General features: G+C 55.3%; 2 protein-coding genes across 12 annotated transcripts; one reads left to right on the top strand and one right to left on the bottom strand.

Annotated features, from left to right (window-relative positions):
- Nucleotides 1–304: 304 nt before the first annotated feature.
- USB1 (U6 snRNA biogenesis phosphodiesterase 1) lies at nt 305–6888 on the bottom strand. Of its 8 annotated transcripts, none has more exons than XM_068955354.1 (7): nt 6763–6888; nt 6194–6351; nt 5058–5241; nt 4437–4490; nt 2938–3043; nt 1905–1988; nt 305–1548 (listed from the first exon to the last, which is right to left on the bottom strand). In XM_068955354.1, exons 1-7 carry the CDS (start codon nt 6861–6863, stop codon nt 1444–1446), a joined length of 792 nt encoding a protein of 263 aa, XP_068811455.1. In that variant the 5' UTR covers nt 6864–6888; the 3' UTR covers nt 305–1443. The 8 variants fall into 8 exon arrangements, 7 of the variants coding, with proteins under 7 accessions (XP_068811455.1, XP_068811454.1, XP_068811458.1 ...); XM_068955353.1 differs by having other exon boundaries at nt 6194–6354; nt 6763–6883; XM_068955357.1 differs by having other exon boundaries at nt 2825–3043; nt 6763–6879.
- Nucleotides 6318–18472, top strand: ZNF319 (zinc finger protein 319). 4 transcript variants are annotated; one of them, XM_068955349.1, is made up of 2 exons: nt 6318–6383; nt 9921–18472. In XM_068955349.1, exon 2 carries the CDS (start codon nt 10306–10308, stop codon nt 11965–11967), a length of 1662 nt encoding a protein of 553 aa, XP_068811450.1. In that variant the 5' UTR covers nt 6318–6383; nt 9921–10305; the 3' UTR covers nt 11968–18472. The 4 variants fall into 4 exon arrangements, with proteins under 4 accessions (XP_068811450.1, XP_068811449.1, XP_009664346.1 ...); XM_068955348.1 differs by lacking the exon at nt 6318–6383 and adding an exon at nt 7376–7486; XM_009666051.2 differs by lacking the exon at nt 6318–6383 and adding an exon at nt 7934–8071.
- The last annotated feature ends 7985 nt before the right edge of the window (nt 18473–26457 follow it).

Below are 26457 nucleotides of genomic sequence, written 5' to 3'. Positions count from 1 at the left end.
ATTTTAAGTGAACAAGGCATTGCATTTGCTGCTCTCCACTACAAGCCCCCCCAGGAACTGTATTAAAGATTTTGAAAACCAGCTATCGCAAGGGAGTTTTCTCGCATAAAAGACCCGTGTTGAGGCAGATGTTTTAATGGTCCCGAGGCCCCCTGGCCTCTCTCTTGCCCAGGAGAGAAAGGGCAGGGCCGTGCCCAGCCCCTGAAGCGCTTGCAGACATCATCTCATTTGAAATCTACTGGAACTGCCGAAGCCAGCACGTCTGGAATTGAATGGCTGAAGTATACCACGGAAACAATTTTATGACATGAGGAGACAGATTTTAATACTCAGAAAAAGTCTCACAGTTTCTCATCAGACAAACGTCGAATGAAAGATTCAGGGCAGCACATCAGCATCCTGCTCGGAATGCCAGAGAGGCTGCAGCAGACCTCCTGGCAGGTACAACAGCTAAAAAAGACCTTCTCCCAACAGGAAAAGTTCAGCCCACAATCAGCAGGGTCATTACAGTTTAAATAGGAAAGTGCGTGTAGCACGGGTTAAGGCTGCCACCCCTTCACTTACCCAATCGAAGCTTATCAGCAGGCGCTGCCTTTCCAGCTCGTCAAGATGCAAAAGCCAACACCGCCCTCTCTTGGGCTTGCCGTGACACAACGGCAAACTTCTGATGAGAAATGCCCTCCCCCCTTCAAGAAAAGTCTGGTGCTTTTGACAAGCACCTGATCTTAAACCTAAGTCATTTTTTTAAATCCAGCCTGGAGCCAGACTAGTTAGCACTGGAACGCAAGGGGTATCTCTCGGTCAAGATTTAATCTTTCTCTGTTTGGCAGGAGGAGCTCACTGAAATTCCTCTGGGGAGGCAGCAACAGTGCAAGAGGGAGACAGAATGTGACACAGGAACTGGTTTGAACTGGCTTAAGGTGGGAGATGTGCTGGTGAAAGCATCTAGCTCTCTGTGTCCTCGCATTTACAAATCAAAGCTAACGACTCTGAGCTCAGTAGAGTCAGCATGCTCTGAGCCTGCTGACAAGGTAGTGCTATCTCCGACTGTGCGAGACACTCTTCCTTTAGCAACAGCTTCCCACACTACCTTCTCCTCACCATAAGGCATCTATGGCTTCCACAGAGATTTAAAAAGAAGAAAAAAAAAACCAGCAAAATTAGCAACTGTGGGATGGCTGGAACCTCCTGTGCTGACTACAGCACATACAGCAGGGTGCCGTCAGCAGCTAGGAAGAAATCTGCTACAAACACACATTTCTTCAGCCAGCAGCTTAAACTTGGAAGTAGCCCGGCTCGAGGCCACAAGCTCCCCGGAGCTGCTGAGCAGACAAGAGTGTGGGATGCGTGTGACAGCCCATGCTGCTCAGAGCTGCAGTAGAGAACAGTTCTGTGTTGAAGAGCAGGGTCTTCAGGGCTCTGAAACACACAGCCTGCTGGGCCCTACCTCAAGGGGAAAGAGAAGTACTTGTTTCCTGACTTGCAACGGATTTGCTCCCATTGAATACGCAGCAGGTGCGCCGAGTCCTCAAACCTGTCCACAATGTCCTGGAAAATACAAGCAGGAGCAGGAGCAGGATCTGTATAAGGAAGGTGGATCTGCCGGCTGCCAGAGGACGGAGTTGGCAGCTCACAGCATACAAGCTTGCAGCTCCCTCTCTGAACCATGTCAGAGACAAAGTGGTTTGTGGCTGGAAAGCTGCTGCTGACTTTCCCTAAGGCTCATGAGGGTGATTTAACTCATCGACCCCCTCCCCGCAAAAGCTTCTCTTCTTTGAATCCGGTGAAGTTTTTGTTTCACTCGCTGGAGAAAATTCTTTGCATCTCCCTAGCCCTAGGAAGGAAGACGTGGCTGGACACCAGCTCTACTTTTTCGTTCCCCTCCATGCTGCACGAGGACGTACCTGGAGCTCCCGCAGACACTGCCCTTCCAGCCTGCCAGTCAGGTCCCCAACACACCAGGCCAAGCTGATATGGAATGACGGATCCTGAAGACAAAAAACAAGGATCAGATCTCAGGGACTAGAGGAACCTCTGCTCAGCGCAAGAAGTTGCAGTGGGAGGCACGGCGCAGCAATGCTGCCCTGCCCAGAATTTCAGAGCACCCCAAATACACAGGCAGGAGGATCCTGAAGCAGGGAGTCCCAGCAGCCAGCTCAATGGATGCAGAGCCGATACGAGGCAGAGATGGAAATGAGATGAGGTCTGTGCTCCCTCTCCCAGCCTCCTATGACATCGGTTGGCAAGGCTGCCTGGTTCCCAGCCTCTCTCCTGTCAGCTCTGCAGAAGCTCTTCCAAATGCACCGAGAGAACCCCTCACAGAAAGCACCGGAGTGGGTAGGTGGGTCACCTCTGAGTAATGCTTCAGAGCTCCCTGCTTTACTCTGGAGACAGAGAAATCAAGGTTCGCTTCTTCAAAATCCAAACCTGTTCCAGAAGTCAGTACCAAGCAAAGAGGCTGGACTGCTGCCCCAGGAAACTCGCTGAGGAAGAGGCATCAACAATACCTTCTTGTCCCACAATGCTTGCCCCAAGCCCATTCAATCCCGGCACATCACTGTGCTTCCACCTAGCGCAGGGGAGTGTCTGTGATATACTCTCTTGCCCTCGGGCACCTGACTCAGCCCCAGGAAACCCAGTTCTCACAGGCCACCAGACAGCGGTTAACATTGTTGCTCTCCTGGACAGGATACAGTACAGAAGTGGTAGGCTTGTGCTAGTCCCATTCCCAGCAAGGTTCTGTGCAGGGGGTTACTATGAACAGGCATCCAGAACCCAGGCAGTTATGACTGGCCTGCGGGAGACTATTTCAATAGAGTCTAACCTCTTTGCTCCCTTGTATCTGGGGTTGGACATTTCATGAACTTGCAGCCTCCCCACCACTTTGTAAAGAACCAGCCAACATCGTTGGACAAGTAGGGAAGCGTGATGCCTCGCCTTGTAGAACGTCGGCAGATTAAATTCCTCCATAACTTTGTCCACCTCTGAGACCAGTTCCAGCAACTGGAAATGCCCAGCAGAGACCTCCAAGCCAATAAAGGTCCTACAAAAAGACAAGAGACAGTGCACATCCTTTCATACTGCAGGAAGCACAGCCATAAGCATACTTAACCCTGCATTCCTACCAGATAAATTCCCTAGCCCTTATCTAAGGAGAAAAAAAGCTCATCTGGGGAACTGCAGGCCTAAGCCATTCGAGTCCCAGAACATTCAAAGATACTGACTGTATTCTGAAGAAAAGAATAAATAACACCATGGGAGGAAAGTAGGGGAAAAGAGGGAATACAAGAAGCAGGACTGGATGATGTACTGCGTAGATTTACCAGACTAACTCAGTGCCCTTCTGCGACATGAAAACTCATTTTCTAGGCAAACAAAATGCAGTTGATATGGGTAGTACAGGAGAGCAAGAGTAGTAGTTATGTTTGAAAAGACAGAAGTTACTATAAGAATTGTACAATGGGACGGGAAGTGGCCAGAAAGGCGCTGCCTACGAACAGCCTGAATGGGGAAGTACCAAGCTGTAGAGAAGTGACCAAGAGGCTCCTCAAGGATTGTTTCTGTGACGCTTCCCCCACTCATGTATCCAACTGCAAGAGGGGAGGGAAAACCTAAGTCCTACCCAGAATGTATACTTTTGCGGGCTGCCGTTCCCCTTAGATTCAGCAACTTTTCATAATTTTAATCACCTTTCTTTTTAATGTGCTTTGACATTTAAAATACTTAATTGCGTTAAATTGGAATCAGCACCATCAGGCTTCCGAGCTGACACCCGAGAGGATTAGCACTGTCTAAGCTGTTTGTCTCAAGCTCTTTGAAGACCTGTGCTGCAATTTCACACGCAGCATAAGCTGGCACTGCTGCCAAAAGAGGTGGCCCCTACTCTGCTTGCCCCAGGCTGCGCGTTCCCACCACCCACTCCCTTAGCTAGCACAAGCGTTCGTGAAACCACAGAACAAACCAGATCAGAGACGGTGGTGAACGGGGCTGCCTCCTTTGGCAGCGCTGCCAGCTTTAGCTGATGTGAAACCAGAGCATTAATCTAACCCAAGCAGAAAGGTCTGCCTCAGGTCATGTTGGGAACAGATCTCCTCTCTCAAAGAGACTGAGATTCTGCAGCCTGAGGTTCAGTCACCGCAGAGAGGTACTAGCTGGCAGAGATAATTCGATAAACACTTTACAGGCTGTCAGTACTGAAAAACAGTGCTGAAGCTAAAAATCTGTGCATCCTGGGCCACTCCTGAAAACGACTGGAGAAAGATATGAAACCTCTGTCAATGAGGTGGTCAGATGAGGCGATCGTTCACCTGCCCTCTCACATGGCTCCCCCTGTTCCCCGGGGCTGTGTGGGACAGGCAGCATTGCACTTTCCATCCACCCACACCTTTCCCCACACTTCCTCCCAGGCAGCCCAGGCCGCCCTGCCACTCACTCACCTGGTTTTGTTCTGGTTGGTATAAACCTTCACTTGATCAGCTAGACAGAAGAACCTGAAATAAGAAAGATGATATTTCAACTAGGGAAAGGAAAAAAAGAAAAAAGGAGAAGATGGGGAGGGGACAGAGGTCCCCATCAGGGACCGTTAAAAACTTCTGCCTGGCTGTGGAAAGACAAAGACAAACGCTTGTTCCAGTCAGAGTGAATCGGTGCAACTGGATCCTCTCTGGGCTTGAATTAATCCATTACTCCTTGTGTTTCCAGCCTTCCGAAGCCCGGATGGCAACAGAAGCACTAAAGGAGTTGATCCTTAGTGGGTGTCTAAGCCAAACATAAGCAACAAAACCAGCAGTGAATATCCGTGGTTTACAGGATGATACAACTCTGGCCTTGTCCTTGAAACTGGAGTTCCTGTACGCCACAGCAACACTGCTGGCGCACAAAGCCTGTCTGCCTGATTTCTCTGGTGCTGGATCCTGAGGCAGACAGAAACCTTCCCAGGGCTTTATTGGTGCAGCACCAGCCTCTGCAGAGATGATGTAGATTCTGGAGTCTGGGGAAACATAGACCCAGAGCAAGAGGCAAGAGAGGCAAGTGCAGGAGTGCTCTGCTGTCCCTACCTGTCGAAGGAGGCCAGGCGTTCCTTGAGGGACTGGACAAAAGGGTTTATCCAGTGATAGCGCAGCACCACGCTCTGCGAGAGGCTGATGTGGAACTCTTCCATAGCAGTGAGCGATGAAGTGTAGGTGCGAGCGTGGGAAACCAGGAGGTCCAGCAACTCCAGGAAGTCCTCCTGGACTTCATCTGCAGGGCGAAGAGCAGCACAGTCAGAGCCTGTTCCCTCCCCAGAGCATTTGCCACAGATCTCAGAGATGGGGGAGGGAGCAGTAACTGTCTCTGCAGAAGCAGCCTGGGCTGGGAGAGGCTGGGAGACAGGGGCCTCTGTGCTCCCAGACACGCTTCAAGATCTCAACTTTATCAAGTATTAAGAGAGCTTCACATCTCCCTGAGGAAGCATGGAACAGTATTATCCATAATATCAACATGTAGATGTCAAAGCTGAGGCACAAGTCAGGAACGATACCCCTGCTCCCTGATTCCCAGTATGGCATGCTAACTGCCTTGCCCTACTGCAGAAAGGGGCCAATGAAGTAACCAGTTTGTACCAGACCACAGACCAGGAGGAGCCCAGGGAAAAACGCATGTACACGTGCATGTTCCAACCTTGGTTTCTAGCAAGCTGCTCTTCTCCCACCCTTCCATCGGACTTTGGCATTAGATTCAAAGATGACCGGACTTGCTAGCACAGCAGTCACTCCTGCTCCTGGGAAGAGCCACTGGAAGAGCAATCCCTACAGAGTTTGTGTGCCTTCAGGGAGAAGAAAAGGCCTTTCTAGACTTGTCCGAGAGGCAAACGCATTTACTGACAGCGCCCAGAAATAGCACCTCACTCTGGACAGAGCGATCCCTGCCCGTTACAAGGCCTCTGCTTGCAGAGCGTTTGCAGAGACCGGCACGGTCACAACACTTGTTTAACTGATGACACGTAGGTTTTCACAGCCCTCCCTATCCTCTCTTTCCTGCTCCACAGCTCCTAAGCTGGGCAGCCGCAAAATCCTTCATGCCTCGTCTGACCAGCCAACACCACTGACTGGCGTAGACAGCTCTGCTCCCTGGAGGTCCCAGTCCTTCCCTTACTCCAGCCCTTCTTGTCCCTGGTGGGGAAGACGGTAAGGGCAGAGCTGAATTTACCTACACGGTATGTAGACATATGTTGCCCAATTGCCCCGCTCGTGGGGGAAGTTGCGCACACGGCCACCGTGCTTGGAGCTGTCATCTACAACTTCCTCCTCCTGCTCTTTGAACATGTTCAGTACGCTGTCCGGGACAGGGAGGCGAGGAGCTGCCAGGCTGCTGCTGTGACGGCGGTGTAAGGAGGAAAAAAAGTGAGCGTTTCTCACCCATGCCCCTCTGTGCCGGCCCGGCTCACCTTGCCAAACGTCGCGCCCGAAGCGCGACTTGGAGACCTGCGTCCCCTCGCCCGCACGCGTCCCGCAGGTGCCTGCAGAGGCGGCGGCCAGGCCAGGCGAGGCCAGGCGAGCTCGGGGGCCTCGGCCCCGCCGCCCCCACGAGGATGCCCCAAGGCGCTGCAAGCCCCGACGGGGCCGGGCCCACGGGGCACCCGCTGCCGGCCACGCTGCCCACGGCGCTCAGGCGGGCGGGCTGCGGCACGCGTCGTCAACGCGCCCTTTGCACGGCCAGCTAAGCTTGGATGAGGGATTTAGGCAAGGAGGGGGCCGGGCCCGGGCCCGGGCCCGCACCCACCTGGCCCGGGGGGGCTCCTCCGCGCCGCCCCGCCGCCCCCCTTCCTCCTCCTCCTCCTCGGCGGAGCTGCTGCTGTAGCCCACCAGCGCGGCCCGCCGCATGGCGCGGCGCGGCCCGGCGTGCACCCGCCTCTGCGGCCCCCCGCCGCCTCGCCGTGCGCCGGCCTCCGCGGCCCGCCGGAACCCGCTGCTGCCGGCGCGGCGTTCCGGGCCCGCGGGAGCCCGCCGCGGCGCCCTGCCCTGCCCTGCCCCGGGCCGGCGGGGGCTGCGGGCTCGGGCCGGCCGGCTCCCCGCGCCGCCGCCGCCGCCGCCGCCGCCGCCGCCGCCGCCGCCGCCGCTCCGGGGTGGGGGCGCCCGCCCCGCTCTGCGCGGGGGCGGCCGGCGGCGGCGGCGCTGTTGGCGGCGCGGCCCGGCAGGGGGCAGCGCAGCGCGGGCCCGCCCCGGCCGGCGGCCCCGCCTCCTCCGCCGCCGCGGCCGCCCGGGTGCTCCCTGCATCCCGAGGCTGCGAGCCGCCGCCCAGCCCGCCCGCCGCCGCCGCCGCCGCCAGCGGGCCTGCCCCGCCCCGCCCCGCCCCGCGCCGCCGGGACCGGCCGCGGGCCCCCGTCCCGCCCCGCCGCGCCGCGCCGCGCCGGGCGCCGCCGCTACGCCAGCGCGGGGATCGGGCGGAGCGCGCAGGCCGCGGCCCCCGCCCGCGGCGAGCGGCTGACAGGGGCCTCCCGCCGCAGGTGAGCGGGGCCCGGCCCGGCCCGGCCCGGCCCGCCGCCGCCGCCCTTTGTGTGGCCTCCCGCGGCGGCCGCGGCCGGGCCGGGCCCCGCGCCGGCTCCGCAGCGGCGGGCCGGGGCCGGGGCCGGGGCCGGGGCTGGGGCCGGGGGCGGCGCGGGCCGGGGGCGAGGCGGGGGCGGCCGGGAGCAGGTGGAGGCGAGGCGGGGCGGGGCGGCCGGTCGCGGCGGCGGCGGCGGCGGCGGCGGCGGGGGAGCAGCCCATGGGCAGAGGCGCCGGCGGGACGGGCCTTGGCGAGGGCTGCGGCGCGGCGCGGCGGCGGCGGCGGCCCCCGAGCCCGCCGGGCGGCCGCGCCGCCGAGGGCCGCTCCTCCTGGCGGCGCCGGGCGGCGGAGCGGGAGCCGCGCGCGGGGGTCGGAGCGGCCCGTGCCCGGGGGCTGCCTCGCGGCCCGTCTCTCCCGTTTGAAAGTACCTCTTCGCTCCGCCGTTCTCTCCTTAAATGGTTGTCGCTTTGTACCTCCCACGGAGGGATGAGTTAGACTCAGAGTTGGCGCTAGCTCAATTATTTATGTAGAGCGCTCGGTAAGCCAGGTTGGTATTTCTTATCCTTCCGTTCTGGGGTTGTGCACGCTTCTCAGCCGCGTTAGGCCGCCAGCCCAGACGGTCTGGGGTGCGGTTTCTGCTCCCGCTGCGTTGCTAGTGTCGCGGCTAGCGCAGCCTGCGGGGGAAGTTAGCGACCGGCCTGCGCTCTAGGACGCAAAGTTGTAGGTCGTATCGATAGCTCGTGTTCTAGCTATCATAATGGCAGACGCTCGCTTCGTGTCAACAGTCGAGATGAGCTATGTAGGGACGAAATTAGAGATCCTGGTGGGGAACTGTATCCTGGCAGGGCTGTGACGGTGCCTCGGGGTGTTTTACTGCCCCAAATTGTGCGGAAGGACAAAGTAATACAGTGTCTGCCTAGGCAGAAGCATGTTCTACTGCTTCCCAAACCGTGAGGTGTAGTCTGGTCTCGGCTGTGTGCTGGAGTAGATGGGGCTGTTTGGAAGTGGGTTTTTTCTAACATTCGTTATTGATTAGTTCAAAATAAAATAAACACCTTCCTGACCAAGATGACGACTGAGGCTGAACTCGGGCATGTTGTTTTACACAGAAATAGGTATGCTCATCAGTGTGGGTGGGGGCCTGTGGCCCAGGAAGACTAGTTGCCAAGGCCTGGACCCTTCCTTTCTCTTGGGGTGTGCTGGTGGTGTTCATATCTGCTGCTCAGCAGTGGATTTAACTCCTTTCTAAGTTGAGCTCAGGTTTTACTGAACGTCTACGTTTATGCTCTAGAAGGACTGAAACTTTTTTTTATGACCAGAAACCCTGTGATGCATCTTAGCAAGTCCAAGGAGGATGTCTTGTGCAAGTACTTAGGCTTCAGTGTATTTTTGTTGCACAGTGTGGTGTTCAGCCACACAGTTGCATTAACGCTTCTTTTATCTTCACTCAGAGTGCTGTGCACGATACCTGCGGGTGCTGCGTTTAGTCAGCAAATAGGATAATGTCCAGAGCAGCCCCAAAGGGCAAAACTTTCTCAGAGCTCTCTGGCTCTCCCTAGTCTGCAAATGCTATGGGGAGAGGGGGAAATCTCCTAAGTACCTCCCTTCCTTCTCTGATGCTGTAAATTGTTAATGTGCCCGGTCCTGGAGCTTCAGAAAAAGGTTTGGGACTTCACCAGGGTGTTTGAGATGTGGTCAGATCAGGTTGAAATTTACCCTGATTTCTGTAAAATTTCACTTAGTAGTTTTTTGAGTAGACAGCATTTAGCATACTTTAACCCATGCTGCAGACAGACTAGTAAATGTGTTTATCGTGTTAAAGTTGCTCTGGCAGATGATCAGGAGCTTCTGGAGAGAAGCCTTTTGGTTAGACCATACCTTGCATGCTTTTCAGAAAAGGCTTATGTGAAAGAATCTAAAAGGCTGAGTGCGTCTTGTAACTAGTACGCTCCCGCCACTATGCCTGATCCAGGCTGCTCTGATAGAAATGCTTCTTGACCGAGAAGTGGATCTTACTTAAATAAGTCTGCTCTGTGCCTCTCTGAGCGCTCAGGGAGGATCTGTTGACAATTCTCAGCCTGTGCCCCAAGCGGGGCTGAAGGACTGGTGGCCAGCAGCTACAGGGTAACCATGTACGGTTGGTTATCTGTACTCCAGGCCTGACCAGGAGCTTGGGGAGCCTTCTGTCCCTTTCTGCTGCCGGGCACACCTTTTCCCAGGTTTTTCTGACAGCAGCATGGGGTGCTTCAGTTCCGGTTAGCTCCCGCATGCTGGCTTTGTGGTGACTTTGCAGGAGCGCAGGAGAGTTTTCAGAGTGAGCCACAGGGTACGGGATGCTCTAGAGAACTGCCTGGCTTTCCTCTGAGAATTGACCTGAGCTGTCTTCTTCCTTGCAGAGAGAGCTGTTCCTTGGACTGCATCCCTTGCCCTTCCCAGATGTGAGCCTGACACAGCCAGTACGGACAAGGGCCTCCTCTTGTCTTCAGGACACTTGCTTCTGCCTACCTTTTCTTTTATCAAAAAAAAGAAAAAGAAAAAGGCAAACCCAACACCCCCCAGACCACAAAGAACTTCTGCTGATCTAAGGAAGAACCTGTGGCATCTCTGTCTCCTCCTTGCCTCCAAAGATCCTGGCTGTAGGCTGGATTTCCTTTCCTCGATTTCAGGATCAGCTGCAGAGAATCAGGATCTTGGATATTTTTTGTTTTTATTTTTACTAGAACCTTTTCAACCGAGAAGCTGAAGCTGTCACTGCTAAAACCTCGTTTTTTTTTCCCAAGCATGTCAGAAAGCTGGCAGCAGCAACAGCAGCAAGCACAGCAGCAGCCGCCGCCACAGCAGCACCATACTGGAGCCGCCACCCTTCCAGAGCACTCCATCCCACCGAGCACTGCTGAGAACCCCTTGGGCTGTGCTGTCTACGGCATCCTGCTCCAGCCAGACCCCAATCTGCAGCACCACCAGCACGCTCCAATCCAGGCTGGAGAGCCGTCCCACAAATGCGGTGTGTGTGGCCATGACCTCACTCACTTGTCCAACCCCCATGAGCATCAGTGCTTGCCAGGCCATGACCGCTCTTTCCAGTGCACCCAGTGTCTGAAGATCTTCCACCAGGCCACTGATCTCCTTGAACACCAGTGCATCCAGGTGGAGCAGAAGCCCTTTGTGTGTGGCGTGTGCAAGATGGGCTTTTCTCTCCTCACTTCGCTGGCGCAGCACCACAACGTCCACAATGGCAATGCCATGAAGTGCTCTATCTGCGAGAAGACCTACAAGCCTCCCGAGGCAGAGCACTCTCAGCCTCTTGACCCCTCAGAGAAGCCCTACAGCTGCTCCATCTGTCAGAAGACCTTCAAGCACCTCTCGGAGCTCTCCCGCCATGAGCGCATCCACACGGGAGAGAAGCCGTACAAGTGCACGCTGTGCGACAAGAGCTTCAGCCAGTCATCCCACCTGGTGCACCACAAGCGGACGCACAGCTCGGAGCGGCCCTACAAGTGCACGGTGTGCGAGAAGACCTTCAAGCACCGCTCGCACCTGGTGCGCCACATGTACGCGCACTCGGGGGAGCACCTCTTCAAGTGCAACGTCTGCGAGCTGCACTTCAAGGAGTCATCGGAGCTGCTGCAGCACCCCTGCACGCCTAGCGGGGAACGGCCCTTCCGCTGTGGGGAGTGTCAGAAGGCCTTCAAGCGCCCCTCGGACCTGCGGCAGCACGAGCGCACGCACAGCGAGGAGCGGCCCTTCAAGTGTGACCTCTGCCAGATGAGCTTCAAGCAGCAGTATGCGCTCATGCGCCATCGCCGCACGCACAAAGCTGAGGAGCCCTTCAAGTGCAACCTGTGCGAGAAGGGCTTTGTGCAGCCCTCACACTTGGTGTACCACCAGCATGTGCACGGCATAGAAAACCTCTTCAAGTGCAACGTGTGCCAGAAGGGCTTCAACCAGTCCTCTGAGCTGCTGCGGCACAAATGCGTGCAGAACGCAGAGCGGCCCTTCAAGTGTGCGGTGTGCAACAAGTCCTACAAGCGGGCCTCGGCCCTGCAGAAGCACCAGCTGGCCCACTGTGCCGAGAAGCCGCTCAAGTGCACGCTTTGCGAGAGACGTTTCTTCTCCTCCTCCGAGTTTGTGCAGCACCGCTGTGACCCGGCCCGTGAGAAGCCCCTCAAGTGCCCCGACTGTGAAAAGCGGTTCAAGTATGCCTCGGACCTGCAGCGCCACCGGCGCGTGCACACGGGCGAGAAACCCTACAAGTGCCCCTCGTGCGAGAAGGCCTTCAAGCAGCGCGAGCACCTCAACAAACACCACAGTGTGCACGCCCGGGAGCAGCAGTACAAGTGCATGTGGTGTGGCGAACGGTTTCTGGACTTGGGCCTGCTGCAGGAGCACAGCGTCCAGCACACGGCCGAGGGCGCCTACCAGGTGGCTGCCTGCTTGCCGTGAGCCTCCAGCCCCTCAGCGGCTTTCAGCTTGCATGTGACGCCCCTGAGCCTTGGCCTCCCCTTCCCTCTCCTCGGTTTTAGATGGCCTCCAGGAAGTTGTGGGGGAAAGGGGAGGTAGAACGGGCAGTCAGGTAGACTTTCCTCTGGCCTCTGTGGTTGGTGTGTCACCTATATTCCAGGGGTGATGGGATGATGCGAAAAGCTTGAAGGGGGTGGAGAGGAAAGGAGGGAGGTGGGGAGAGGAAATGATGCCTGTAGTTGCCTGGTGTCCCCTGGACTGTAGTTCAAACTGTGTCTGCAGTTCCAGAGCTGGGAGCTGGCAGGTCTCTGCTCACCTGCCCTCTGTGGACAGCAGCCCTTCATGCGTGGCCTCTTTCCCCTGTCCTGTCCAGTAAGGTCAGTGGAGAGAGCTGGATAATTCTCCTCTTGGAGAGTGCTTGGGAACAAGGCAGAGCCTGCCCTTCCTTCTCCCTGGGTGTGCTGCTCGGTGACAGACAGAAGATTTGTGCTGCTGGGATCTCCCGGCTTTGTTAGTCCAAGTTCGATTGGGTGACTCAAGAGGACTATTTCAGATCCGTAGCATTGATTGACTGCCCGGACCTCCCCTGCTCTCTCTCTTTCTAGAGTATAGGAAGGGAAAAGCCATGGGGCTGCACAGCTCCAAAACGCACTTTGGCATTGCTGCTTTTGCAGTCGTTGGCTGTAACGCTCTGTGAGGGTTTCGAGCAAGCCTGCCCGTCCTCCATCCCTGCCCAGCAGCAAGGGGAAGAGCAGCAAGCACTGTGCGCTACCTGAGAGCATGGCAAGGAGAGTCTCTGCGCCGTACTTCTGGCGAAGAGCCTGGGGTTTACAGTCTGCTTCTTGAGGGACCTAGCTCTCCTCTGAAGACTTGCCTCCAAGCCCCTTCCTTCCTTGTACTGCTTAGGCCATTAGCATACCTCCAAGGCGGGAGGAGAGGTCAAGCAAAGGGACATGCTAGCAGCTGAACACTAACAGGTGAGGCAAACACTACTAATAACCTACGACTTCAGAAATGAGCTTGGCCATCTTCAGCTGTAACCCACGCTGTGCGCCTGGGGCTTGATGTCTGACTTGTTGGGAGCAAAATAGTTCTGTCCAGAGTGATCAGGGAAGAATCCTTCCTGGCCTGTGGGGTCAGCTCCATGGGAAGTGGAAGGTTAGCAGGAGGTAAAGGAGGAGCGTATTTTTCCCCCTCTTATGGGAGTCCCTTTTTACCCCTCTATTCTTTCTTTATCTCCTTTATATTTTTCAGGTTTTGCACAGTTCCTGTAAACATCACTTAAAAATAAATTTCCCCTTAGCAAGATTGATGCAGCCTCAGGTGTTTTCCTCTTCAAGATTTTGCTCACTTCTCATGACCAATCTCATGACCAATGTTAGATGCCTTTAAGGTTGAAGGAGCGCTTACTAGGTTGCCCACCAGCCTTCCCTTCTCCATCTTGGCTAGCCCTTATTTGAGTTAGGACTGTTCCGGCTCACTGTTTTCTGAGCAGTAGCCAATAAATTGCCCATGTGCTGCCCAGGTGATGAGGACAAGTTTAATAAATGTTGTCCCCAGCAAATATAGAGAGATTAACCTTGCAGAAATTTGGGCTGTGCCTGCTTTGCTTGTAGCGGGCACTAATCTGAAAGATTGAGAAAGGCTTTTTGTCTCCATTTCCAGCACTGTCAGGAGGAACAGAGGGCATTTTCACAGGGGGCTGGGACAGTTCAGTGACAGGTCTGACCTCAGGGCTGAGTCTTCTTCATGTGCAGCTTTAAGGAGTTTAAAATAAACCTTGCTCTTTGCTGCCCAAGGAGGAGGGACCAATGCTCATCTTACTTCACGTAGCCTCAGAGATGTAAAGCTTCCTACCAAGTTTTCTGTCTGTGTTTCTTTTTCCACATTTTTTGCTTTTTCTAAAGCAGTTTGTTAATATTCATTTTTAAAAATCCTGTATAGTTTAACTTGATGTCATACTGGATCTTTTTTTTTTAAAAAAAAAAAAAAAAAAGATGTGACAACCTGGATTTTTAAAGACCTCTCCAGTTCTAGGTAGCTGTTTTTTGATGTTTAATATATAGTGAGTTCAGTGTATGCTTAACTATAGGAGTAAAAATGAATCGAAAACAAGGAAAGCTAACCTTGTATTGACAGAAGGGCTGGGCTTGATGGTGCTGGAGGCCTCCCTGGTTGAAGGTTAGGTTCAGAGCTGGGGAACTAAAGCCCGTATTTTCAAAGTGCAGTCACCTTATTGTGCAGCTGGCCTCTCTTTGTCTCTAAAGCCCTTCAGTCTTCTGGTCTGTGCTTGGTCCTTGGACACTTGCTGGGAATAACTAGCACTTCTGAATTGGCTCATGAGTTAGCAAATGCCTCTTTCAAATTAAGTGACGGTGAAGATCTCTCTCTGAGTATTCTCTGGACTCATGCTGGTGGTGGAAGCAGTGCCTGGTAGGTGTGGGTGTATCGACTGAGTGTTATGCTTTAGACTCCTGAAAGTGGTCAAATGGCAAACAACAGGCTATTGTGTAGTAAATACCACACCCTTGAGATAAAGAGAGCGGCTGTGGAGGCAGATATACCTATGTACTTCCAGTGATCTAGCCCTTCTCAAGTGGGGAGATAGGCCGTCCCTTATCTTGCCAGGAGCAGTACTACCTTCCTTGAGAAACGGGCCCTTCCTCCTGCCTTCCCAGCTGGATTTGTTTGCTTAGGTGTCCACTCATTAGCTGTGAGCACACGATCTGTCATCTCCATGGTTTCACAGTCAGTTTAGAAATGCAGCACCCACGTGAACCCTTGTTCTGTTCCCGTCTGGCGTCAGCGCTTCCTCAAGCTGTGGTTAACTCACTGCTCTTGCCCAAAGCAGCCTGGCACAACTGTTGTGCTTGGCTGGAGATGGGTCCTGTGGAGCAAGGTGTTCAGCGGGTAACCTGACTGCTTGAGCACCGTGCTGGCAGCTCTTTCTGGCTGGCTGTATGGTTCCATACAGGAGGCAGAGGGGAGGCTCACCTTTGTAGTAGGAGAATGTGAAACGGAGCCTGCTGGCCAGAGTGGCTTTGTGGCCGTGCTTTCTGAGTCAGCTGCTGGCTAGAGGAGAGATTTGGGAAAATCGATAATGCGGACACCAAATGGCTGTACTCTACTCTCTCCTGTCCCCGGAGACCTGAGCGATTCTGCATTTTCTCTCTGCCTCGATGGCTTGGCCAAGTCATTGCAAAGAAGGATTCTTACCTTCCGATTTCTGCATCCTAGTGTTCAGCGCAGAGGAGGAAACGGGGCTGCTCTGGCCTCTGTCCTGCGATCTGAGGATAGTGGTGGGTCCCAGACGCAGCTCTGGGACGTGCTTTGCTTCGGCTACAGCGCTGCCCAGCCCTGTCCCCTTTGAATCAGCACTTGCTGGGAACAGGTGATCGTCCGGGAACATTTCCTTTGTGCTCAGCTGCTGCAGAGCAGCGTGGAAAGGCCTTAGAGGGAAGAAAAGGAGCCCTGGCTTTCTGTTCAGCACGCAGAAACCGTGCAGTACGCCAAGCGGAGAATGTGATCAGGTCTGTGCATGTGAGGGGCTGCACTCCAGCAAGAGGAGATGCTGTAGAGAGCTCCAAGGGGACAAGTCTACAGATCCACGTCTTCAAACCCAGTGCCTGTGAGTAGGCGCCTAGGTAAAAACCAGGTGGTGTAGAGGCACTGAGCACTCACAGACCATGTTAGGCTTGGTGTGGCTGGCCCTCTCCTGCTATCTCATCGGAAAACCTGGTCACCTTTATCTAGGTGCTTCCTATATATCTCCTTCATTTATTTTTAAGCCTTGAGATTTGAAAATATCTTCATGCCATGTGAAATCAACTTTGAGTAGGACTGGCTGCGGGCCCACGGTGACTTGGTCTCCTCGTCTTTTTTGCTGCCCTACAACAGCCTGAATCCAGTGAAAGTCTCTGTGGTGGAACAGGGGTGGTTTTGGCCATTAGATCTCAGTGTTAGCAGGTGAATGTTCCTGCGTCTTTTGCTGGCGGGTTGTGAACCAGGCCTGTGCAGAGCAGGCATTATTGAATGGCTGCTGATAGCCTTGATTATATTTTTATAAGGAGATTGTTTAGTTGCAAGCAGCCCCCTGTCATATGGTTGGGCTGGGGGAGCAGGTTGGTCTCCGTTGCTGTGCCTTTGGAACACGTTTGTTTTTTACTGTGGGGTGAGAAGTGATGAAAATAGCACGAGGCATGCGAGTGTCAGGAGAGCAGCTCTGGATGGGGAGGCTTGGGGTGACAGATGTCCCCTGGGTGTCACGCTGCAAAGGGCTCCCTGTTAACTGTTCGTATTTCTTTTCAAACCAAAGAGCAGTTGTGGCCAAAGCCTCTTTGGAGTAAAACGTGTTTCTACTTTTTACCTGTGTTGCACTTCCCTTCTAATGTTTATTTCAAGAGACTTGCAGGCTTCTTTACGCTGCCTCTACTTGGCCTCACGTGTTACTCATCGACCTGTAGTACTTAACGGAGTCACTATGTTGGAGCTGGTATTGTATCAGCCCTTAGCAAGCTCTGAAGGACTCTGTGCCCCTTGGGTGTCTTCAAGACCTGGTTGCCAAGCTGTTTGGGGATGCTCCCTAGGGCTGGAGTAGGGAATAGTCCTTTCTGATGGGCTCTTCTCTTCTTTGGGCTTTCCCATGTGGGAAGCAGGCAGTTCAAACATAAGGCACCTTTAAGAAAGCAAGAGGGGAGTGGGTTAGGTTGGCCAAAGGCTGTTTGGAGGCTGTCCAGGAGACACATCCTTCTCTCTGACTGCTCTCTGCTTGTTCCCAGGAAGAAGGTAGTCTCTTTTACCTGGGGATTTTCACCAACCTTCTCTTCCCCTTACCCTACGTACAGGATGCCTTTATCTGTGTCTCAACTCCTTCTCCTCCACAGTTATTTTGATTATAGTTTTATAAGACCTTCTAGGCGTCTTTGCCCTTTGTTGGATTCTTCTTTGTAAGCAGTGCTTTGTTTTCATCCCTTTTCCATTTTGATTGATTCTCTCTGCGAGATCTCTTCTCCCTCTCCTTCCCCTCAAATTCCTCTCTCAGGCTGAGGCTGGTTCCAGGTGATACGGGAACCGCTGATAATGAAGTTGGGGGTTTGGGACTGTGAATCTCACTGGAATCCAGTGGATGTTTTGGGCTCATCCCCCCATGAGGCCCCCCATCTCGTTGGGCTTGTGCGATGCTAGGAATGCCCCTGTGGCCTGGCAGCCTTAGCTTTATTGGGTTGTGTCTGTAGTACAGCTAGTCCTGGCAAGTTAGCCTGAGCAAGTATCCCATTGCCTTGGGGTAGGAGCCAGAGCAGAGCTGTATGAAACAGGCACCAGGGCTAGAGTTGCCATGTCCATTGCAACGTCCCCAAGACTGGGGATTAAGTCAGTATAGGGCTGTCACGTGTCCCTGGGGAGAAGTCACGGAGCTGCCTGGGCTGCAGTTTGACTGTTTGGTCCCCCTGGGAATGTCTGCTGAGCTGCTCGGCAGATCATGCCGATGGCTAAACTGGTGAAACCCGGTGTGAAACTGGTTTCCCCGTGGTGTGAAAACCCCTGGGATTGCAGGTATGCCCACAATGCCCCAGGAGCACTCTGGAGAGCAAATGCAACCCTGCAATCAGGGTGGAAAGATGCACACGCTCTCATCTTGGGGCATGTGTTGGAGTGGAGGGTGAGGGGGAAAGCATCCTCTGACAATGGTTTGGGACTGTCTCCTGGTACTCAAGTCTGGCCTTGCACTGTTAGGAGGGAGGAGAGCACTTTCTTTGAGTATTTACCATTAAGTCCGGGCTGCAACTAGAGCCCAGGTGTTAACTAGCGAAGCAAAAAACCTGTAAGTCATTGTTCTTCAGAGTTTGACTCTCTGTTGGGTGGTGAGTTACCCTGCAGGAAGGTTCCTGCACACACATACATAATGCTGAGATGCAATAATGACAGGCAAGCAAGATTTGGGGGACTACGGCTCTACCTCGGGGCTTTGGCAAGCACAGTTTCTCTTCCGAGCTGTGAGGCACTGTGCTCCTTCTGCAGCATTTCTTCGGCAGCCGTCTCTGAGTGCTTTCTGGACGTGAAGAAGCCGCTCTCACAGCGTCCCTGGGGCACTCGATGAGAGAGCAGGACCTCAGGTTGGAGGTGTACCCTGAGGTGCTGTGGGCTTGTCTCTCAGTGGCGCTGAGTGGTGGATCTGTGATTTCAGGAACAGTTCTTCATTGCTGGGGAGTCTTGTTGAGATGGAGACCTTACTAAAGCCCCAGTGAGGTTCTCAAGGGCTCCTCATAACTTGTGGTGGTGGCTCTGGCCAAGATCCCAGGGCTATGGGAAGTTGTAGCCAAGGATGATGAGGTTTGTGTGGCTTGCAGTGCCTTTAACACTGCTCTCCGTGTGTTTCTAAGACGATATTCCATGTATGTGTGTATATATATATTGTATTAACACATCCCGCTCTTCTGTGTGAATGTCAAATGGTTTTGCTTTACTAATAAATTTATAGTTATTTATATCTTCCTGTGGGTGTGTAAGATTTCTAGAGCGGAGGCAGCATGCAGGGTATTGCCTGCCCTGGCTGTTTTTGTGACTCTGTCTGGCTGTGCTTGAGATTTTATTTATTTATTTATTTATTTATTTTTCTGAACTGTTTCAATGGAGAAATGATGGCTTACCTGTCTGGTACCTGAGGGTCAAGACACGGGGAGTGTGCAGGCATCTAGTGGTGGAAAGCAACAGCAGGAAGGGCCTGAGATGTGGTTTGCCTCTTGCTAAGATGGGACTGCTCTTTTTGTGGAGGGAAGCTTAGTGCCAGAGGCTTCTGGGCAGAAATGGCTGGACTCTGTCGGCCGGAAATGGGTGCCCAGTTCGATTATAGGAGCTGATGCATGTTGTGCGCCAAGGACCCCGGTTTACATGCCTAGCTGTTACTGCTTTGCAGGAGTTTTTCTGCAGACCCCCATCGCATGAGTGCAGCAGAGTAGCCTGATGCATTGGGTTGGTTGGAGACCTGCAGTAAACTTCTCCAATCCCCATCCGTGTCAGATCAGAGTTGATAGTGGGCAGCTGGATCCATTGCTGGGACAGGACTCCTCTCCTCCTAGCTGTGCTGTGTCCCCCAGGAAGACGTTAGTGCAGCCCCAGGCAGCATTTGGGATTTGCCTGGTGGCTGAAGGGCAATGTCTTTCCCAGCTACCCTACTCCCTTATTCTCTGCTACGTGTTTTCCAGGGGAAGATGAACATTTAAACTGTGTTTAATAGTCCTCAGTGGCATCACTGTTTGAACTTTGTGGGTTCAGCGTTCAGGAAATATTCTGTATCCTCAGGGCAGGCAATGAAAATTCATTGAACCCACTGGTGCTTTGCACAGGCTTTTATTTGCTTGTCTTTGATTTCACTCAGTCACGGTAAAGCCGTAGAATCTGGGCATGCACTGAAGCATTAAGCTCTGGTTAGAGTCTAACTGGGGGGAGGATTAGGAAAGGTCAGGGGAGGAGCAGCTTTGCCCTGGCTGCTGATAAAGTTGAGTTCTCCTCTGCCCCAGGAGCGCTACTCCTATTGCTGTTGCTCTTGCCCCGCAGCAGGCATCAACAGAGGACTGTCTGTGACGCTGCCGTTGCCCATTTGCAGGTCTGGGCCCCGCTCTCTCCATCGTGGTGCGTATCCTCCTCGGCTGGTTGCTTTGAAGGTGGATAACCTAGCTGTGTCACCAGCTGGGAAAGTCTCGGCGTTCAGGACGCTGGGTGAAGCTTAGCAAAGAAATGCCTCCTCTTGCACTCGTGCCTTATTAAGAGCAACTTAACAACTGATTGCTCTTCCAAAAGACCTTTTCTAGCCTTGAAGCTGCTTGAGGTTTGATACGAAGACTTAACAGTGTTTTCTGTGTAGGTGCCATGCATAGTCCTGCCTACCTTGTCCCAGGAACTTAAAAATCGAGGGATGCAAATGGAAAGAAAGCACAAGTGGATGGAAAGTAGCTCTGCTGCCTGACCTGTGCAGAGAGGCTGAGTGAGGCTCCAGCAAATGGGCCCAAAGTGCTGGTAGGATCGCCCATCTGAGGAGCAGGGCCTTCCCCTTACTCTCCTTGCCTCCTCCCGGGGTGGGGGGGCCCTCCCTGGACATCTCTTGCAGAAATAAGTCAAAGACTTTTGTAGGCAGGTCTGGCTCAAAGATGGGGTGTCCTTGGTGTGAAATCACTTGGAGGAGATATAGGTTTAACTGTTGATGGATGTTGCTTCTGTTGAACTGTTGTTACAGGGTTTCCCCAAGCCTGACCCTGCAAATGTTCATGTAAGACCATCTCCAAGGATGAGGGTCCCTTGTCTTCTGTGACATTGTCACTTGGCCTTTCAAGCAGAATTGCCTTTTTAGGTAGGACATGAACAGCAGCCAGGACATGGACCAGTCTTCCTCCAGCCGCATTGCTTGGAAGAGAAGAGCGGAGAAGGTCCACAGCTTGCACTGGGCTTCTCCCTGCACCTTGCCTGTGGCTGCAGTGTGCTGGCTGCCCCTCAGGGTTTATGCTGTCTGGGGCCATTTGTATCATTAAAGGAGAAGCAGCATCCTTACTCGCCTGTCCCTGGCGAGTGTTGCTTCTCAGGGCTCCCGTCTTGCTCAACTTGCCTTGTAACCTCTCGTGGAAAGCAAACCTGCTGGGGTGGCGGATGGAGTGTGGGGCCAAGCTGGGCCCATCATGCCACGTGTACAGGGGGTGCGAAATGCTCACTGCCCTGCCAAGCTTGATATCAACGGACGAGCCGGCAAAAGAGCAAAGAGGTGAAGGGATGTGCCCAAGACCACCCAGGAGGTCAGTGGCAGAGGCAGAATAAGATGCTAAGGGGAGACAACTAGGCAGGGCCCAGCAGGAATGCTGCAAAGTGCCATTGAAGCCTGGATGAAAACCACACCTCTGCTCACCGATGTTGGCTCAGTCCCCGTGCCCTGCCTTCAGAGCCGTAGCTCCCCTGCACCCAGGAACACTCGGCTGTTCACCTCACCGCAGGGCCGCCAGCTGCTCTGGCTGGGCCAGCAGGGTTTGCCCCTCCATGCAGCAGCAAGGGAGGTTTGCGCTTGGGGCCCTGGCCCACGGCATGTTGCCCGTTGCTGCTGCCCAGCACCAGGGCTGGAGGTAGTGTGAGCAGCTGGAGAGGCAAGCAAACACAGCGGTCCATGAGCCTTGGGGGTGTGTGAGCCCTCGCCCAGCTGGCTGTGGGCCCCAGCCAACCCCGAGAAGGGCGGAAACGGGGAGCCTGGAGCTGCCTCTCCCATGCCGGAGCCCTGCAGCTGCGGCACAGCACCCCTCCCTGCTGCGAGGCCGGAAAGTAGTGGCGGCAGGCGTTTCCCCTCCCCGCTGCTCCCCCAGCTCGGGGCTCCTGGCTGCTTGGCAAAGGGCCCGAAAACCCTCCAACAGGCTTGGTTTCATTCCAAGGAGTGACTTCCCTGCTGCAAACTCCTCTAGGGTCAGCTAAACGTCCCCTCCCAGGGCTGCCCACGCAGAGGGGAAGAGTGGGATGGGGACAGTAGCACCTGCCATCCTGCTGGCTGCCTCTGGCGTGCAGAGGTGCGGGACCTGGCTGGGGTAGCCGACGGGCTTGGAGGGGCGCTTTCCCTCTCTCGCAAGCTTTTGCAGAGGTTTCTGGGGCCAAGCTGGTCGTTTCCTGGAGCATCTCAGACAATCAGGCTGCCAGGCTCCGCCAGGCAGGAGCTTTGGAGGAAGCCGCGGGCAAGCGGCGGCAGCAACCATTGTGCACCAGACTCAGTGGGTCCCACAAACCCGTCCCTGCTGCCCAGGCCGTGACGGGGCCAGTGGGGCCAGTGCTGCACCGGGGGAAGCGCAGCACTCGTGCTCGTGGGACTGAGGGTGGCCTGGGCAAAAAGCATTTCTCTTGCCCCATAGTAAGTTCCGTGTGTGGCCCGTCCAGCGTGGCCCCTCACTTTCCCCTCCCACCCCATGCCACCTAGGTGGCTCCGCACTTACCTGTGCGCCATCCCAAAGCTCCTGAACATGTCACTGCAAAGCAAGACAGGAAAAAGCCTGAGCCACGGCACGGGGCCGGGGCTGGAGTGGGGCACGACGGCCCCCTGGGGCTATCTATGAGCTGCTCTCGGGAGAGGCTTCTGGCGGCAGCTGTCCAAGCTGGGGTCTTGCTGGAGGCATGACAAGAAGGGTGCCCGGGACACTGTTGTTCCCGGCCCCAAAATCCCAGCTCTCCACCCGCCACCCCTGTGTGGCTCCCAGGATCAGTACCAGTGGGCCCATCCTGGCCGCTGGCACCACACACAGGGGCATGCAATCGCGCTCCTGGGGGAAAAGTGGTCCTTGGACCCCCCCCCCCCCACTGCAAAGCACGGCCCTCCCCAGGGTGCCCCGCGTCCTCACCTGCCACGTCTGCGTGATCTCGGGCTGCAGGGACCGGTCTGCGTAGCAGCTGCACCCAGGACCTGCTGGGAGAGAGCGGGAGAGCGTCAGCACCCACTGCCATGCTGCGTTTTGCCCCTTCCTCGGGACCCACAGGGTTCGGTTTGCTGCTGATTCCTGCTCAGTTGGGGAGCACCAGGGACGGGAAGGAGGGGAGAGCTGAGGCTAGGCAACGGCAGCCACGGGTAGCAGGACCTGGAGAGCACAGCAAGCGCCTCTGAGCCATGTTTCTGCCATTATAATAAGTGGCTAATGTAAACAGTCATCACTCTGCTTCATAGTGAACGGTCTCGGACGCGCATGGGATTTCATGCTGTCTGAGCCATCTTCAGGCTAGGTTGGTTAGGTTCACTCTGCGCGTGCGGCCTTGCTGTCTGTCGGCTGTGGTGGTTTCAAGTTTTAATAAAGGGAAGGCGAGCACCCGGCGTAGCAGGCCAGCACGTGGTAGCTAAACCGTGACCTGCAGCAGGGCCCTGCAGCTCTTCCTTCCCCTCGCAGCCATCTCCACGCCCCAGCTGACCTTTCACACCTGTGCTGGGCAGCCCGAATTCTTTAGCTGATGCGACGAAGTGGGACCAGTCCTCTGCAGCTTGCGTGCAGCTGGGCCACTCTTCCCCATTACGGCTGGGCACCCCCAGCACCATCCTTCCGGCCGGCTCCCTGGCAGCGAGCAACAGGCCCCATTCCAGCAATCCCTGAGCGGAGAGAGGAGCAGGGATGTCTGGGCTCCAGCTTCTCCCAGGCAGCCAAGTCGGTGGAAAACCGGGGGTGCAATTTAGGAGACTGGGGTTGTGCGCTCAGCTCTGCCCTCCTGGAGCAGCCCAGCAAGCTGCTTCCCAGCTCCGTGCCTCAGTTTCCCCAGCTGTAGACCAGAGCTGATGATTCAAACCCTCATTATCCACATGCTGCCCTCGAGCTGGGGAGCACTACTGAGCACTGTTAAAGCTGAGCACCAGCCCAGCAGCCTGTTCATTTTGGGGCCTTCGCCTGGCCCTGCAGCTTTTCCCTGTTCCCCCCTGCCCAGAGCCGGCTCTGCGTTCCCACCGGGGGGAATCCTCCTCGTGCGGCAAATTCCTTGCAGAGAAAATGCTCGAGATTCAGCAACAGGCTCCTCAGTAGTAACCAATTGAAGCAGGAGGAGGAGGAGGGACAGACTGGAGCGTTAGGATATTCAAAATACATATTCAAAACCCGCCTGGACGCGATCCTGGGAAATATGCTCTAGGGGACCCTGCTTGAGCAGGGGGGTTGGACTAGATGATCTCCAGAGGTCCCTTCCAACCTCAGCCATTCTGCGGATGGGAAGCAGCAAATCTGTCAGTGGCTCTGGAAACAGAGCTAATCCCGCTGCCAGTGCTACGCTACAGCTCAGCTCACTGTGGCCTAGAAAGTCCTGGGAAACCCCCAGGCTGCCCACAGCAGGGGGCAGGGGCCGGGCAGGCATTGGCAGCTCACCAGGCTGGGGAGATGCAGGCAGGACACCTCCAGCAGGGTGAAGGAGGCTCTGTCGAAGTCCTCTGCAGAGGACGGAGAGGAGAAATCAGCCCCGTGGGCAGCACGGGTGCCTATGTGCTCCACAAGCATCCTGAGCAGCAGGGTCAGGCTCAGCTTTGCTCACAGGTGACCTGCTCACAGAACGAGCAGCTGGCCCACGAGCAAGTAAAGAGTGGTGCTCCCCATCTCCTGAGTGCCTTTAATTCATGGTTCTGGGAGACCTGTTTTAATCAAGTCGACATTTGGTAGACGATAGACTTGGATTAAATGCTGAGGCCTGCTGGTAAGCATGGCAGCCCAGAGAAGCCACCTGTGAACTGGGTTAGAAATGGGCTGCAATGCTCCTGGAGGACCTGAGGGCTCCAGCGCAGCTCCCAGCACCTTGAGGTGCCCAGCTGGCTGTGCTGCCCCAGCACTTGGAGCACAGCTGAGCCAACTGAGCATCCCCCAGCCCTGGGAGAAATCAAAGAGCTCTTTGATATGCCAGTGACACGTCTACCCTGCTAATTGGGGGGCAGCTTTCATTTGGGGAAGCTGGACGATAAGAATGAGAACAGGGAGGAGGGAGGTAATTTGCAATGCTTGGGTGCTAATTGCACCAGGAAATGAGGTGGGAGGGGTGAACGGATAACTGCAATCCAGCCGAGAGCTGCCAGACCAGCTTGGGCTGCTGGAGACAAGGATACCTGCCTCCAGACAGCTGCGCTGTGCTGAGAGGGCTTATGCAGGCTTTGGCAAGCTGGTACCTGTGGGTGGTCCCCAGCCTGGGTGCTCAGTGACATTACCTCAGGTGCAGTGCATGCTGGTTCTGGTGTGTCTGTCCAGGAGCTTGCACACAGTTGTGTCCATGTCTGTGTGGTGGATGGTCAACAGCGTGGGGTGGTGGAGATCCTCCTTCATGCCTGCCAGCATGGTCATCGGTGGCCCTGGCAGGACAGTGGGGCCCGGCCAGCCCCTGTGGCTGTCCCCTGGCTATGGCAGTGCCACACGTCCCACTGCCATTGCGGGGTGCGCAGGGAGGCTGGAACAGCGAGTAAGCGTGGTGCCGTTGGCCCTGACACGGCTCCCCGTCCTCTCCCCAGGATGCTGGTGCTGGGCACTTGTGGTGAGACACAAATGTGGCACAGCTCCCAGCAAGGCCGTGAGGGCCGTGGGATGCGTCTGGCCTTCAGAAGCAGGAGACACCAGATGCAACGGGGACAGGGAGGCCACTTACAGGGGAACCCTCAAGGGGAAAAATAATGTTGCTGAAGTCAGCAATAGGCAGGGGGAAGCTTGTTGGAGTGGAAAATATACTTTCTACTAACCACTGGAGAAAATAGCACAGGGAAGCAAGGTCTTATACATATTTGGCTTGCTCAGATTAGTTCTTGCTTGGTCCTTCCTCTCCCTGATGGGTTTTAAGCTCGGTCCTGCTGGAGCCAAAGCTTTGGTCCCCACTGGCTCTGTGCAAAGCAGCGTGCCCCTCTGCTGCCTCTGGGCTAACCCCAAATCCAGATCTCCAGATCAAGCTTTCAGGCCGCAGCCTGGTTATGTTTTAATTTCTGAAAACAGTCAGGTGCACAGGAGAAGAAATCAAGGCCTTTTGGCAGAGGAGAGAACCTGAGCTCGGTGGCATTACTCAGTGCAGCCTCCCAGGTCTGGATGATGCCACTGCAGAGTAAATAAGAAGATGGGAAATACCTAAAGCTGGAACGAGGCTGACTTTCTCAGCTTTCCTTGCCAGGCATAAGCCTCTCCCCAGATCCGGCTTGAGCTCCTGTCATTCTGTTTGCTGCCTTCTCCCTCCCCACAGCAACAAGCGGTGGCTATGGGACATGGGTGCTGGGTGCTGGGGCAGTATTCCCCGCTCCCGCTTGGACTGCCCAAAAAGCAGCGTTTCTCACCTGCAGGCCTTCTGCCTGCTGCAGCACTATCCCCCCTCAAAAGCCAGTTTATTCCCCTGCCAAGGGCGACCGGAGCAGGGCTGGCAGGGTGCTGCCTTGCACCTGAACCTGCTCCATGCCCCATCTGAAGCAGCTGGGTGCAGGGGGCTGCAGGGGCTCCCCTCCCGGTGCCTTGACTCCTGCAGCGTCACCCTCCAGGAAGGGTGGGACCCCTGTGCTGCCATCAAGTGCAGCAGAAAGAGGTGCCAGTTGGCTGGAGCCAGTGTCTGGGGTAAAACGCTCCCTTTCTGGGGACAGCCAGGTTGGAAAGGGGCTCAGGTAAGGAGTCTATACCCAGTGGCAATCTGCCGGCAAGAGCAGCCTGTGGTGTCTGGGATCACGGTAAGTGCATTTTTTGACTAGTGCTGGGGCTGTCTGCTTTTGGAGGGGGCAGGATGAGGGCTTCCCCCTCTTGCAGGCACTGCATAAACCATTTTCCCTTGATGCAGCTCCAGGCACCCCCTCTCTGGACAGGCTGGGCCCAGCCGCAGGGAAGGAGATGAAGCTGGAGGTTGGGGCTGGCCATGGAGCGGCAAAGCTGGGCCAGCGCTGGGATAGCTGGGCACAGCTTGCCGAGAGCGCTGGGTGGCCCACAGCTGGGTGCCGCGCTCCTCTCTGCACCCTTGCTCCATGTCCCCTGCAGCTGTGCCCCCAGCAGAGAT

The sequence above is a fragment of the Struthio camelus genome, chromosome 10, assembly GCF_040807025.1.
Source record: "Struthio camelus isolate bStrCam1 chromosome 10, bStrCam1.hap1, whole genome shotgun sequence".
Classification (NCBI taxonomy): Eukaryota; Metazoa; Chordata; class Aves; order Struthioniformes; family Struthionidae; genus Struthio; species Struthio camelus.
This window is presented reverse-complemented; position numbering and strand designations above follow the sequence as displayed.

What these genes read in the sequence shown, in the direction of transcription:
- USB1 (XM_068955351.1), bottom strand. Translation starts at nt 6,863, where the DNA reads ATGCGGCGGGCCGCGCTGGTGGGCTACAGCAGCAGCTCCGCCGAGGAG. An exon ending in GAGGAGCCCCCCCGGGCCAG is followed by an intron (nt 6,355 to 6,762) that starts GTGGGTGCGGGC and finishes CCGCCGTCACAG; the next exon opens with CAGCAGCCTGGCAGCTCCTC. An exon ending in ACCAACCAGAACAAAACCAG is followed by an intron (nt 3,044 to 4,436) that starts GTGAGTGAGTGG and finishes GTCTTTTTGTAG; the next exon opens with GACCTTTATTGGCTTGGAGG.
- ZNF319 (XM_068955349.1), top strand. Translation starts at nt 10,306, where the DNA reads ATGTCAGAAAGCTGGCAGCAGCAACAGCAGCAAGCACAGCAGCAGCCG.